This window comes from Echinops telfairi, unplaced genomic scaffold (genome assembly GCF_000313985.2).
Source record: "Echinops telfairi isolate 266 unplaced genomic scaffold, ASM31398v2 ScPeMD7_3509;HRSCAF=4178, whole genome shotgun sequence".
Classification (NCBI taxonomy): domain Eukaryota; kingdom Metazoa; phylum Chordata; class Mammalia; order Afrosoricida; family Tenrecidae; genus Echinops; species Echinops telfairi.
The window spans coordinates 17,498,498-17,514,077 of record NW_022107407.1 but is presented as its reverse complement, the minus strand read 5'-3'; the positions used below and the strand labels follow the sequence as shown (position 1 = coordinate 17,514,077).

At 35.4% G+C, this 15,580-nt stretch overlaps 1 protein-coding gene across 3 annotated transcripts in view; it reads right to left on the bottom strand.

Annotated features, from left to right (window-relative positions):
* The window catches only part of STXBP5L (syntaxin binding protein 5L), a 372,896-nt gene that overhangs the window by 161,420 nt on the left and 195,896 nt on the right, over positions 1–15,580 (bottom strand). For all 3 annotated transcript variants that reach the window (XM_045294276.1, XM_004709789.4, XM_004709790.3), the window contains exons 11-13: positions 10,889–10,961; positions 6,834–6,981; positions 5,637–5,704 (exon numbers count right to left, since the gene is read on the bottom strand). In XM_045294276.1, coding sequence (XP_045150211.1) covers positions 5,637–5,704; positions 6,834–6,981; positions 10,889–10,961 — 289 coding nt within the window. The remainder of the gene's footprint in view (positions 1–5,636; positions 5,705–6,833; positions 6,982–10,888; positions 10,962–15,580) is intronic.

The window sequence follows — 15,580 nt, the reverse complement described above, 5'->3', positions numbered from 1 at the left end:
CTGGTGTTGTCCCCTGCAGGGCCATGGGCCAGTGAGGGGCATCTCATCTCATAGTGGGGCTGGCCATGTGGTCCTCTCTGTGGACTGGCTGCTCTATTTGGGGAGACCGTAACTCTTTAAGGGAGTAGAAAACCTCATCTTTCTCCTGCACTCTATGTCAGAATTGACTTGATAACAGTGAGTTTGGTTTGGTTTTGGAGTCTATCTAGGATCTACACTTTCAGGTATCTTATGGTCCCTGAAACTTTATTATTCTAACACCAAGAAATTGCCGAAGGCTCCATGCAGTTCCCCAATTTTCTAGCCTCCTAGCAAGCATTTTCTGCTCAACTTTACATCTTGTTTTAAATATTTCAAATACATTAAGGGGATAAATTGTGTTCCGTGTTCAGGTCAGTTTGCTGTGTTTTCCTTTTCTTGAGGCCTCTCTGGAACCATATTGAACTGACTAGTTCTTCCAGAATTATGTTGAGTCAGAATAGTTAGAATGGACATTCTTGCCTGTACTAATTTTAAAGGGGAAGAATTCACGCTTTACATTAGCTGTAGATTTTTATAACTGCACTTTATCAAGTTGAGGAAACACTCCTCTATTCCTAAATTTCTGGATCTATTTATTTTATCATGGAAGGGGGTTGAATTTTGTGAAATGATCTTTCTTCATCAATTGAAAGATCAAGTAATATATCTTTAGTTTGTTAATATGATAAATGACATAGATTGGGTTTTGCTAATTAGAGGTTTCATATCTACAATAATTAGGGTCTGTACTTTCCTCTGTTTTCCCTTTGAGACTTCCTCTGATTTGGTATCAAGGTCATACTGGCTCATAAAATCATATGAGAAATGTTCTTTCCTCTTAAATTTTACTGGAAAAGATTACGCTGTTAATTCTTCTTTAGGCATTTGATAGAGTTCTCTGATGAAACCAAATGAAACTAAATTTTTCTCTTTTGTTTGGAAGTTTTAAAATTATCAATTGAATTTTCTTAATATTTATAGGGATGTTCAGTGTATCTATGTCAGATTGGTTGTTATGATTATTGTGTGTTTTTAGCAATTAGCCCATTTTGTCTAACTAATATATATATGTGTGTAGAGTTGTTTGTTCTATTCATATGTTTTGTTCCTGATATGCTTAGGGTTTGCTATGATATTAAGTGTGTAGTGCTTAGTGTAGTAGTGTGTAGTGTGTGTGTAGTCACAGATTTTCCTCTAATATCTGGGTTTTGATCTGTAGTTTGAGTCAATGTGGTTGGAGAGCATACTTTGTATAATTTGAATTCATTTATAGGTGTTGAAATTTGGTTTATGGGCCAGGATGCTATTTATCTTTGTATATTTTCCATTGATACTTGAAAAAGAAAGTTTATATTACTATTTTGGGTTGTAATGTTCTCTAAATATCAATTAGATTCTACTGTCACATGGTGGTATTTTATAATTGCTGTTGATTTTATTTCTTCTTGTTATACTAATTGATGAAGGGGGAGTGAAGTCTGCAAAATAATTATGAATTTGTCTATGCATTTTTTTTCAGTTTTATCAGTTTGATTGCTTTACAAATTTTATAGCTCTGTTGTTCTGTAATACACATTTATGATTGTTATTTCCTCTTAGCAAATTGCTCCTTTTATCATTATTTATTGTCCTTCTCTGTCTCTGGTAATTTTCTTTGCTCTGAAGCCAAATTTATTGATATCAATACAGCCATTTCTAATTTTATTTCCTTCATTTTCCATGTTTTTATTCTCAATCTTATATTTCAAGTGGGTGTATTGTAGACAGCATACAATTGTGTTGTGTCTTCCATTAGGTGTATTGTAATTAGTGTGTTCTGACCATTTACATCTAATGTAATTATTGATGTGTTATGTCTGAAGTCCGCCATTTTATTTATTTTCTCTTCTTTCCCCCCCAGCCTTCCTGTGAATCGATTGAATTTTTTTTAGAATTTCATTTTTTAGTTGCATTTTGATGTATAACTTATAGTGGTTGCTTTAGGTATTATATGCACATAACTTATCACAACATACTTGTGTCATTTTGCCAGTTTAAAACCAATAGGTAAACATTGCCTCCCTTTAGCAGCTACTTATCCTCTCCTGTTTATAACTTTCTTAAATATTTTCTCTATAAATATGTGGAAACACAGCAGACTATATTATTGCCATCTATGCTTCAACCATTAAGCATATTTTAGAAAACTCAAAGAGAAGGAAAACTTATTATATTATAGATATTTTGTTTTATTGTATTCTTTCAACTCCAGATGTTTCAAAATTCCTTTTTAAAATAAATTTTCTTTGCTTAAAGAAATTCCTGTGAGGAGGCTTACTTTTACTGTAAGTTTTCTATTGACGAATTCTCTTAGTTTCTTCTAGATGAGAATGTCTTGATTTCTCCTTCATTGCTGAGGGATATTTTCACTAAACATAGGATTCTGGATTAATAATTCTTCTTCTTCTTCTTCCTCTTCCTCTTCCTCTATTCCACCCTCTCCATCTGAAAAATATTCAGGTGTCCTTCTGCCTTTGACTGTTTCTGATCAAAAGCCCACCACCATTTACATTGCTTTTGTTATAGAGGTAAGATGCTATTTTTCTCTTGTAGCTTTCAAGATGTTTTTCTTTGTGTTTAGTTTTCAGAAGTTTGACAAAAAAGTAAGTTTCTTTTGGTTTATCTTGCCTGGATTTGCTCAGCTTGTGGAATATGTGGATTCATGTCTTATGCCAAATTTGTAGTTTTATGTCATTAATTTCTGAAATATGTTCAGTCCTGCCTTATTTCTCCTTTACTTCATTTTTGATTACACATAAGTGGTGAGGCTTCTTATTACTCCTCATGAATGGAGTAGAGGGGAGTAAAAATTTCAGCTCCCCAGGCATGGTGCCCCAACAGACTGGACTGGAAAATACTCCTAAAGGCCAGCGATCCTTGAACTAACTACAAGCTTTTCTCTCTTGTTGTGTTTTAATTTGTTCTTTGTCAGAGGTTTGTTGTTGTTGCTGTTTTCTTGTACATTGTTGCTTGGTTTTGCTCTGTCTTGTTTTTGTGCATGTTATTATCTCCACAGGTCTTTCTAAATAAGATAGGCTGGATAACAATCTGGAGGAGAAAACAACGGGACTGACAGTTCCAGGGAGACATGGGAGAGGGGGAGGTGGGGGGAAAGGAAGTGGTGTTAACAAACCCAGGCACAAGGGAACAACAAACGATCCAAATTGGTGGTGAGGTGGGTGTGGGAGGCCTGGTAGGGCATGATCAAGGATAATGTAACAAAGAGGAATTGCTGAAACCCTGGTGCGGACTGAGCATGATAGTGGGACAGGCGGAAAGTCAAGGGAAATAGAGGAAAGAGCTGGGAGGCAAAGGGCACTTATAGAGGTCTAGATAAAGACATGTACATATGCAAATATATTTATATATGAGGATGGGGAAATAGATCTATGTGCCTATATTCATAGGTTTGGTATTAAGGTAGCAGAAGGACATTGGGCTTCCACTCAAGTACTCCCTCAATGCAAGAATACTTTATTCTGTTAAATTGGCATTCTATGATGCTTACCTTCCCGACACAACCGCTGAAGACAAAGCGGTGAATAAGCAAATGTGGTGAAGAAAGCTTATGGTGCCCGGTTATCAAAAGATATAGTATCTGGGGTCTTAAAAGCTTGAAGGTAAACAAGCGGCCATGTAGCTCAGAAGCAACAAAGCCCACATGGAACAACATATCAGCCTGTGTGATCACGAGGTGTCGAAGGGATCACTGAAGACAAATGGGTGCATAAGCAAATGTGGCGAAGAAAGCTTATGGTGCCCGGTTATCAAAAGATATAGTATCTGGGGTCTTAAAGGCTTGAAGGTAAACAAGTGGCCATCAAGCTTAGAAGGAACAAGGCCCACATGGAAGAAGCACACCAGCCTATGCGATCATGAGGTGTTGAAGGGATCAGGTGTAAGGCATCATCACAACAAAAACATCTTACCTTAGTGAATGATGGGGGGAGTGCAGAGTGGAGACCCAAAGCCCATTTGTAGGCCAGTGGAGATCCCCTTGCAGAGGGGTCTCAGGGAGGAGATGAGCCAGTCAGGGTGCGATGTAGCAACAATAAAAAATACAACTTTTCTCTGGTTCCTAAATGCTTCCTCCCTGCCCCCACTATCATGATCCGAATTCTACCTTGCAAGTCTGACTAGACCAGAGGATGTACACTGGTACAGATACAACTGGAAACACAGGGAATCCAGGGTGGATGATCCCTTCAGGACCAGTGGTGTGAGTGGCAATACTAGGAGGGTAGAAGGACAGTGGGTTGGAAAGAGGGAACCGATTACAAGGATCTATATGTGACCTGAGAGATGGACAACAGAAAATTGGGTGAAGGGAGACATCGGACAGGGCAAGATATGACAAAATAATAATTTATAAACTATCAAGGGCTCATGAGGGAGGGGGGAGCAGGAAGGGAGGGGAAAAATGAGGACCTAACTCCAAAGGCTTAAGTGGAGAGGAAATGTTTTGAGAATGATGAGGGCAATGAATGTACAAATGTGTTTTACACAATTGATGTATGTATGGATTTTGATAAGAGTTGTATGAGCCCCTAATAAAATGATTAAAAAAAATTTCAGCTCCCTACATGATTTCCACTGCCATCACAGAGGATAGGCTTCATTTCTGCCCAGGGAAGATGAAAGTCCCAGATTTTTACTCCACCCTTTTGATACCATACTGCAGAGAACTCGGCACTAATTACAACCTGAGTAGGATAAAAGTCTAGGTCACCCATTGAGCCTATCCTGGATGGCTGGGGTGGTTCTACAGCTTGCTCTGTGGTATTTGACTAAAGGAGAATACTTATTGCCTAAAACACCCCTTTCTTTCTCACCCTTTGGTTACAGAACTGATGTCTTCTTTCCTTTCCTTCTTTATTATTTATTTTTTTACTGTTCTCATCGATAGATCTGGGTTTCTAGCTTTTTCTCCAATACTGAGATATATAAGGGTAAAAACAAACAAACCACCCTACAGAATTTACTCCAGAGCATTTCCAGCTTCTAAGGGTCTGAGCTGACTTTTCTCTATCTTTCAGAGTTACCTTATATGAATTTTACATAAAATGTTGAAGGTTTTTAGTGTATTTAAGAAGAGGAATGGTAAAGAAAAGTACTTTTCCATCTTTTTGAAAGCAGAAATCCTTATTATCTTTTCAATTTAATTTCTAATATAATTATACTTTTCTTGTCATTCTATTATCAGATCATGAAGTGAGTTTGAACCATATTTTAAGTAAACATTGATCAGATATAAAGTAGTTATTTCTAAATTTGGCAGGAGATAAGAGAAATGGTGATAAGGCCTCTCTACAATTACCATTCTAAGATTTCTGTATGAAGTTTTCTTGACGATATTTCCTCCTACTTTTATAACCTATCCTTGTTTTTATTGTAATTTATATTTCTAGTGTTCCATTTTATGTTTCATTATGATTATAATCTTGATGAAAGTGGTGTCATTCTTTAACTTTCATTTAAACTGATTGCATAGAGCACACTTAAGTGGAGAATGTTAAAACTCAATAAATACCTTGCAGTTAATGAGTTGATAACCTCATAAATCACATTCTACTCACCCAGTGATAATAATTTCTGGATATGTCTGGGTTCCTATGTTCCAAACTCCTCCACTGATTGGCCACTCCTAAAGAGAGTAACCAGGAAAAATATGTTTCATTTCTAATTGAATGAATTAGAAATTTAGAGTAAAAATGTATTTTAAAATAACAATAAAAGACTCACTTATAAATAAATAACTATAAAATAATAAAAAGCAAGTTGTGACTGTTGTAATTATTTAATTGAATAAAAACCTCAAAAGGTACAATTCCATTCTCTTTAAAGTATGTATTTTAGTCAACATTATTCATTTTCAGAAATAAAACTTTATGGTTTACAAATACAATATTGCTACATGTACTACATATCTGCACATTACCAAACCCTGGTTCTGTCATTTAACATAGAATAGAATATAAATAGTGCCCTCATGGCATCTTAACAGCCCTGTACAAACAAAAAAAAATCATAATATGTGTCTGTTCCAGTGGCAGGTATTTGAATCTTATAGTTAAACATAGAAAAATGAAATTTTAGAATGTTATTTAACAAATCACTGAAAAAAGAGGAAAAAAAAATCACTTTGATAAGCATGTCTTGGTAACATTTGGTTGTTTATTAACTGATTAGTCAGAAAAAAATTAACTTAAATTTCTTTTAAAATAACTAAAATAATAAAAAATTATGTATTGCACATCAAATACATGGTAAAGTATATATTTACTATATAAATGTATATTTTAGTATGTGATTATATACTTCCCCAAAACAAATTGTTGTTAAGTCAGTTCTGACCCATAGCAACCTATATGACAGAGTAGAACTGTTCCACAGGGTTTCTAAGTTTATTCTTTTGGGAAGCAGACTGCTACATCTTTCTTCTGTGGAGCAGTACTCATGGTTTCAAACTGCCAATCTTCAAGATAGCAGTCAAGCTCTGTAACTACTGTGCCACCAGGACTTCAATTATGTAACGTGTATGTAATTGTATAGGACATCTATCATCTTTAGTCTTATAGCTATGTAGCATTTAGTTAATTTGAATTTTATAACTTTTCACAGATGGCAATTTATAACTTTAAATGAATTAGTTCAATTCCTCTTCTAAGGAAATTAAGAAAAGAAACCAAACAAAAATATGATTTTTTGAGAAAATATGATTATTTGATATGAACATAAATCAAAGAAAAGTTATTTGTAATTGTTACTTTTACCTTATTACTGTATCCCTGCTTTTTATGCTTGACTCCTATAGAATAGAGAACTAGAATCAAATCCGGAGGACAATCAGCAAAGTATGCAGTACACGTAACTGGTGATTCATGAATGTCCATGGGATACGGATTTTCAAAGATTGGAAAACTGATAAAGAAAATGTATTAATATCATAAATATTTTTATAGGGAAATACTAAAATACTAATATAGGGAAATACTAAATTAAAATATTAATTTAACATAATTGCTAGTAATCTATACAATATCATATGAATAATGATAGAATAATACTTTAACATATTAATGTTCTTCCCCAAATTTCACATCCCACTATAATATAGTTTTGATAAAATGATACAAAGGATTTTATTAAAACAAAATAAATTATAACCAGTTGACTTACCAGCTATTGAAAAGATTATTAATGAAGTATTTTGTGTACAACTCTATGTATGTATATTATATGCTTATAAATAATATATTTTAGTAAATGTTGACTTATTTTTTGTTTTTTTATAAGAATAATTCAAATATTGTATGTGTGTATTAGACAATGTGTTTTAAAGGTCATCTGCTGTGCAAATTAGGGAAAATTTGGGGTGAAGATTTATGGATGCAATAAACTACAATGTGTCTTAAGCAAGAGAGATTACATGACCAGTAAAATCAAACTAGGATTGAAAAGAGGTAATCTTTTACATTATACTGCATTAAACTTACTATGTTATAAAATGGGCTATCTGAATGATAATGATAATCTAGAGTGTCAAAAAGATCTGCTTTAGCAAGAAATTATGTTCTTAGATCTAGAACAACACAAACACAGACACCTTCAATTGGCTGGAGGTAGTCTGTATTAATCTATGGTGCATCTACTCCCATACTGAATGAGAACAGATGATATAATTAGAGAGTGGTAATAAAAACATCCCCCTATTTATTAGGAACTTCAGTCAACTTTCAGAAAATGTGGTGTGTGTCTGTGTATGTGTCAATTTAGGGGTTTATTCTCACCAATCTGAAAGGTTACAGGTGGTATCAAATATAATAGAAGTATGTGCAAAGACAGGTAGAAGGAAGCTGGCTCCACTAAGCAAATGGCAAGTAGGTTCAAGCAGACAAATCATAGATTCCCTGTATCACAGTAGAAATTATAAATATTCCTGAGACATAAGAGTTAGAAGTAAAATAAATTGATCATCTCGAAGAACAGACCTACAATTTAGGATTTGATAAAAGCAAGAGGGAACAATGACAGGAAAGGTGAACAGAGTCTTAGATGTTTCGAAAAATCATTTTAGTATATAGGCAAAGAGTAGGGAAAAGATGCTAAAGGGAGAAAAAATAACTAAAATTTTACTATAGGAGTTAAATTCAGAAGTAAAAGTATAATCTGTTTGCTGTAGAAATGGAAATAAAGATATAAACTCAAGAAAAAGGAAATTCGTCTGCTATAATGCTTTTCTTCATGTAGAAAACTTAAGAGAAAAGGAAAAAATTGGACAGAACTCCAAGGCAGTTACTTGTTTAATATTAAACTTGGCTGAGAGACTCTCTGGAGGGAAGAAGAATATATGTACAGCTTTGTACATGTTAAATTTCACATAATAGACAATGAAAATAGTATGTCAGACATGGAAATATCAGAGAGAGGATTGAAAGTCTAGATAAACACTTGCAAGCAAAGTGTCAATTCACATACTTAAACAAGGTAATAAAACCTAGTGATAAATGTATACTGAATAAAGAGAGTATAAAAGATAATGTATTGGGGTCTTGATGGGTTTTAGATAATGAAATAAAGCACAAAAACCAAATTAGAAAAAGAGCAGTTGAATACTGGTGAGATCAGAAGAATACATTTGAATAAAGTCTATATTAGAAATTCTTAGAGGAAGAGGTATAGCATTTTAGATACAAACAAAATTTAATCAGGTTTATTTTGATAAAAATGAAATTAGGTCTGATGTTAAAAAGAGAGAATAAATAAGAGACTGTATTCAGTTATTTTGCCCTTTATTGAGGAACCTGATTTGTTTTCTTTTTGTTTGTAATCTCATTTTGAAATAATCAGCAAATTGAGGTATTTTCTTCAAATGCTTTGTACAATATACACTGTTATGCCTTTCAGAGCATTACTATGGGAGGATGAACTAAGAAAATAAAGACACAAAAATGAAAAAAAAAAGAAATTAGGCAGAATTCATGATTAGAATAATTATAGGTTTCAAATCATATATCCCTTTCAAAACAATGAAATATTACATGCTGCAAATCAGCATAAAGAAGATCCTTCATTCCAATCTTTATAAATTCAACGTGAAGAAAAATTCAAACTTGTATGCATTAGACAAAAATTTATTAAATGTCTACTTTGTTTTAAGATACAGTCCATCTTTCCTGTGGCCTATTGTTTAGTAGGGAGGCAATCTTTAAACAATACATGCAAAATTGCATTATTGTCAAGCTTTCTGAAGTAAGGGAATATAGGAACTATGAGAGCCAATAATATGTTTGATCAAAGTATATAGTAATGAAAGGTTTTTATTAGAGGAAGTGATCATTGAGTTCCGATTCTGACAGATAAGATGTTAAATTAAGGAGGAAAAAGGAAGCTTACTTGAGATAAAGGGGAGAAAATGTACAAAGCTTCTGCTGAAAATGTAAGGAGCTAGAAGAAAAATTGTGGGTTAGGGAATGTTAAAAAAAAAACTCAAGTAAAGAATGATCCTCTATTCCCTAGATAGGAAATGCTAGAGTATATTAGCATGCTGATGGCAATGAACAAGAAGAGGGAATGGAGTTGGTCATGCTGTCTATATAAGAGATAATGGTATAGAGTGGGTAGACACTGATCATTTTGCTAGGAGGGTAGGGCTAGTGTAGTGTAGCAAGCCTCCAGTGGTGGATGGTGAGATGCGAGTGGGAACTTGGAGCTGACTTGAAGTTGCATATCAAGACTTGAATGGTGGTGAGATGGAGCCACATGTAAATAGCCATTCCTGAAGGGCACAGGGTATACACATATAATCCTGATAATTGCTGATGATTAGCACCTCTACTTTCTGTGTAGGAATTATCATGACAAAGGGGGAAAAGATTGAAGTTGTCAAGGATTTCGTCTTGCTTGGATCCACAATCTATGCTCATGGAAACAGCAGTAAAGAGATCAAACAACACATTGCATTGGGTAAATTTGCTGTACATTTGAATTGTGATGCTGGCAAAGATTATTGAAAGTACTGTGGACTGCCAAAAGAAAAACAAATCTGTCTTGGATTAAGTGCAGCCAGAATGTTCCTTAAAGGCAAGGATGTACTTTGTATTCATCTCTAGATGTGTTATCAAGAGAGACTAGTCCCTGGAGGACATCGTGCTTGGTAGAGTAGAGGGTCAGCAAAAAAGAGTAAGACCTCCAAGAAGATGGAGTGAAACAGTGACTGCATCTATGGGCTCAATCATAAGAACAATTATGAGGATGGCATAGGTTCATTCTGTGGTTTTGTTCTGTTGTACAGAGGGTTGATATGAGTTGGAACTGACTTGATAGCACCCAATTTCTGGTTTTGTCTTTTTGTTTTAGAAATAAGTACTTTATTTTACTTTAAAAAAATAACCCTTGTCTTCTCTGCACTTGTCATCCTGCTCTTTTGTAATATTGGTGTTAGTAGTTCAATAATGCTTCTATTATATAATTTTCCTTAGTCAATAGACTAACATATGGATAAACATTAAATTGTACAATTTCTATTACATTGGTTTTTGCTTAAGGAACTGCAGAAACTTTATATGTCCTGATTCTCCAAATACTTGCCTCAAAAATTAGGGGTTACTTTCTGCTTTTTCAATTTTCTAGTGTTCCCCAAACTATATGTTGGTTTAGTTTTAATTATTGAACCAAATTAGATTTCTGAAATTTTATAAAAACAATGTTGACATAAGCAATGCTAGCCATCTAAATAATATCAGTTATATAAAATATGTTTCTATATTTTAATTATAATTAATAGAGTTAAAAATAACTAACATTAATCTTCACATGGATAACTTACTTGCTTTGTGTCAGATCAACTACAATGAGATCTTTCTCCAGAAGCACTACAACAGCATAAGGTTCTTGAAATTCTAAAAAATAAGGAAGTGTTGAAAAGTTTTTATACTGTATGTTTTATAAAATCATAATTGTTTTATCTCTTTTTCTTCCTTCCTTTGCATCAAGTACTGTTTTAACAACAAGGACTACAGAGGACAAGGCTCTTCTACTCATGGAGTTTATAGTCTAGGGATTTATACAAATCATGCATGAACAACTAAACACATAACAACAATTTATAAAATAATATGAGTTATTAATAAAGAAAAGGGTAATTCATGGTATTAGGAAAAACTCGTGGTTGGGCAGGGATGCTAATGTAGAGTAGCAGATAAATTATTGCCTTATCTAAAACATAGTTTCCCAAATTTATTTGGCCCACTGTTCCCTTTTCAGAAATAAAACAAAACAAAAAAATGCAGCTCCCTGGTAATAAAAAAACTTTGTATTATAACCCATGTTCCAGAATACAGTGTAAATATGTGCTTTTTCAGCCTCCGTGGGTCATTCCAGCATGGAATTCTAGGAGCGTATTGCTAGGTCATTCTAGGGATGTATTGTTCACTTTGGGAAATATTGCTTTAAAATAAAGAACTAATAAATAAAGGTGACAGTGAATGTTATTATCAATTTAAGGAAAAGGCATTTACAAAAGCATTTTATATACAATATATTTAATTCTTAATAGAGAAGGTTTTACTGTTTCCCCATTTATAGAGACTGAGTTCCAATAAGTTTAGAGATTGGCATCAAGTTACACAGCTAATAAAAGATAGAGGTGCAACTTTAATGTAGGTCTCCTTCTTCTAAGTTCCATGCTGTTTTTACCAGCAGTCCCTACTGGCTCATTTTGAAAGGTATGTAGCCATAAGCTCAAAAATCACTTATCATGAATTTGTTTAGAAGATTCGAGTCTTGAATGGAAAATTAGCACAGATAAGTGTCACAATCCTGTCCTGATAGCTACAGATCCTATTGATGTTTTAAAAATAATTTTATTGGCATACAATTCACACATCATAGACTTCAGTAGTTCAATCATATTAAGAGTTATGTAATCATCACCAAAATCAATTTCAGAATATGTTGTTCTTTCTCATATTCATTGTTGCTAGCTCTTCATTCCACCCCCACCCCTAAAGTACTCTGCCTTGCCCCAAGGTAATTATTAATCCAGTTACTGTCTCTGTAGATTTACCTACCTGAGATTTCATATATCAAAAGCCATACACATACAAACAATATATGAGCAAGCCAAAGCAACAACATGAGGGTGAGTATTGAGAACGACCATATCCTATGCATGTGTTGAGCTTATATGCTACATATGTATAAAAGAAAAAAAATTAAGGAGGTACATGTCCTTCCTTGGGTGCAATCTGCAGTCTACACTCTGTTTACTGTTGTTCGCAAACTGAGGGTTTCCCTCTTCCCTTTTGTAGCAGAACTGTTTCAATTTCTCAACTCTGCTTCAATAATTCTGAGCTTTGTTTTAGTTTTCAATTTAGAAAACAGAAGGGTTCCATTTTATTAGCTATTTCCTCTTTGTCTTCTCTTCTCATTAGGAAAAAAATTGCTGATTGGGAAACCACCACTAATAAAACAAATAGAGAAATCTGCATGAATGAACATAAGTTATAGATTATTATTTTAAGTACTTAACAGTATTTTAGATTATTGCTGTTCCATTATACATAATTTCAACTGGCAACAAAAGTGTCACTTACATAGAAGTAATTTAGGCACCGTGAGGACTTTATGTATTTATTTTAAATCATTTTATTGGACAACTCTTATCACAATCCATTCATCCACCCATTGTGTCAAGCACATTTGTACATTTGTTGCCGTCATCATTCTCAAAACATTTGCTTTCTACTTCAGGCCTTGGTAGTAGCTCATATTTTCCCTTCCCTTCCCAACTCCCCTCCCTCATGAACCCTTGATAATTTATAAATTATTATTATTTTGTCATGTCTTACACTGTCCGACATCTCCATTCACCCATTTTTCTGTTGTCCAACCCCCAGGGAGGGGGCTATATATGGATCCTTGTCATCGGTTCCCCCTCTCTACCCCACCTTCCCTCCACCCTCCTGGTATCGCCACTCTCACCACTGGTCCTAAGGGATTCATCTGTCCTGGATTCCCTGTGTTTCCAGTTCCTATCTGTACCAGTGTACATCCTCTGGTCCAGCAGGCTTTGTAAGGTAGAATTGGGATCATGATAGTGGGTGGGAGGAAGCATTTAAGAACTAGGGGGAAGTTGTATGTTTCATCCTTGCTACACTGCACACCGACTGGCTCGTCTCCTCCCCATGACCCTTCTGTAAGGGGATGTCCAGTTGTCTACAGATGGGCTTTGAGTCCCTACTCTGCACTCTCCCTCATTTACAATGATATGATTTATTGTTCTTTGATGCCTGATAACTGATCCCTTCAGAACCTTGTAATCTCAGAGGCTGATGTGCTTCTTCCATGTGGGCTTTGTTGCTTCTGAGCTACATGGCCGCTTGTTTACCTTCAAGCCTTTAAGACACCAGACGCTATACCTTTGGATAGCCAGGCACCATCAGCTTTCTTCACCACATTTGCTTATGCACCCGCTTTGTCTTCAGCAATTGGGTCGAGAAGGTGAGCATCATGGAATGCCAGTTTAATAGAACAAAGTATTCTTGCATTGAGGGAGTACTTGAGTGGAAGCCCAATGTCCATCTGCTACCTTAATACTAAACCTATAAATATATGCACATAGATCTATTTCCCCATCACCATAAATAAATATATTTACATATTTCATGCCTGTATTTAGACCTCTATAAATGCTCTTTGCTTCCTAGTTCTTTCCTCTATTTCCATTTACTTTCCTCTTGTCCCACTATCATGTTCCACTTTATTTGGGTTTCAGTAATTCCTCTCGGTTACATTACCCTTGATCATGCCGTACTAGGCCTCCTACATCCTCCTTTCCACCGATTTTGGATCACTTGTTGGTCCCTTGTTCCTGGGTTTGTTAACACCACTTCCTGTCCCTCACCTTCCCCCTCTCCCATGTACCCCCAGAGAACCGTTGGTTCTTTTGTTTTCTCCTCCAGATAGTTTATCCCACCTATCTTATCTAGATAGACCTGCAGAGATAATAATATGTACAAAAACAAGACAGAGTGATGAGAGCACCATAGAACTTCCTTGCAAGATGTTGAACTACCTTCCAAGATGTTGAGCCACCTCAAAAGAAACAAACACAAGAAACTCCATTGTAGAGAAGAAATAAAGTGTGACATTAGGGCCCAGCCAAGAAGTTGGACCATCGCCAAGAAACAACAAATGGTCCAAGGAGCCACCGCAAAAGTGTGGGAAATCCCAATAAGACTTGGCTGAACCTAACCGATGCCCAAAGCCAGCCAAGCCACCTAAAGTGTGGAGAAACCCAATAAGACTTCACTGGGACAGTAAATACGTCAGAGCCAGCCAAGTTGTCCATTTAAACCTGGGTAGAGACACTGACTTTTCAGAGAGCTGGGAACCAAAGAGACATCAACTCCTGCTCTCTCCAACTCTACCGGGGTGAGTACACCGATGAAGGCAATGCTTATTGGAACTATGATGCTGAAATAATAATGTGTGTAGTTTGCTGCCTTTATCCTGTTATATTTGCCCTAATATCATTATACCTAGTAGTTTAAGTTGATTTTAAGATCCTTAGTAGTTTGAAATATTTTTAGATTGTTTGATGTGTGTCTGCAGTGAATAAATTGAGCATTCGAAATGTCTAAAAGTGTTAAGTAATTATTGATTGTGCGACTCGTGACACAGCAAAACAAAGCAACAAAAGGAAAGAAAACAACAACAAAAAACCAATGACAAAAAAAAGAGAAAAACCTATAAATAGTTCAAGGTCTGTTTATCGACCTTTAGGAGTGTTTTCTGGTGGAGTTTGATGGGGTGCTATGCCCTGGCCCCCAAATCTACTTTTAGTATTCCCTTGGGACTTCCTTGCTCTTCTCCCCTTGCTGTTCTGTTGCATACCCTTAGTATTTTGCCTCAGTGTGGTGGGGTCAGATTGGGTGCAATTCCCACACTGTGCCTCCAGTGTTGTCCCCTGCAGGGTTATAGGTCAGTGAGGGATGTCATGTCTCAAAATGGGGCCAACCATATGGTCCTCTCTGTGCACTGGCTGCTCTGAGCAGGGATATCATCTTCAAGACTTGGTGGGCCAGGATGTGCTCCACTCTCTCTTCCTCCCCCTTCATTTGCTCCTGTGTGCTCTGATGAGACATGTCTTCTATCTGAGCTGTAGTTTCAGTGCTGTCCTCTGAAGTAAATTCTTCAGGGGGGAGGGGTGACTGGAGGACTATTTATTAAAAAGCTTTTTGTAGGAGTCAGACAATGCTAGGTTCAATTGTTTAATAATAGTTTGATCTTGGGCAAAGTAATTAAATTGCTTGAACTTCATTTTCTACATTATGGAGGTGGGGAAATAATAACTATATTTTATAAGATCAGATGAAATCACATATAAAGATGTCCAAAGAAAAGCCTGCTACATAATAGGTGTTCAATAGATGCCAGTTGCATTACTTCCTTCACTACCTTGACTACTTTATTCCTGATCAGATTTAATTTTCTAACCACAACCCCCTCTGAAGAC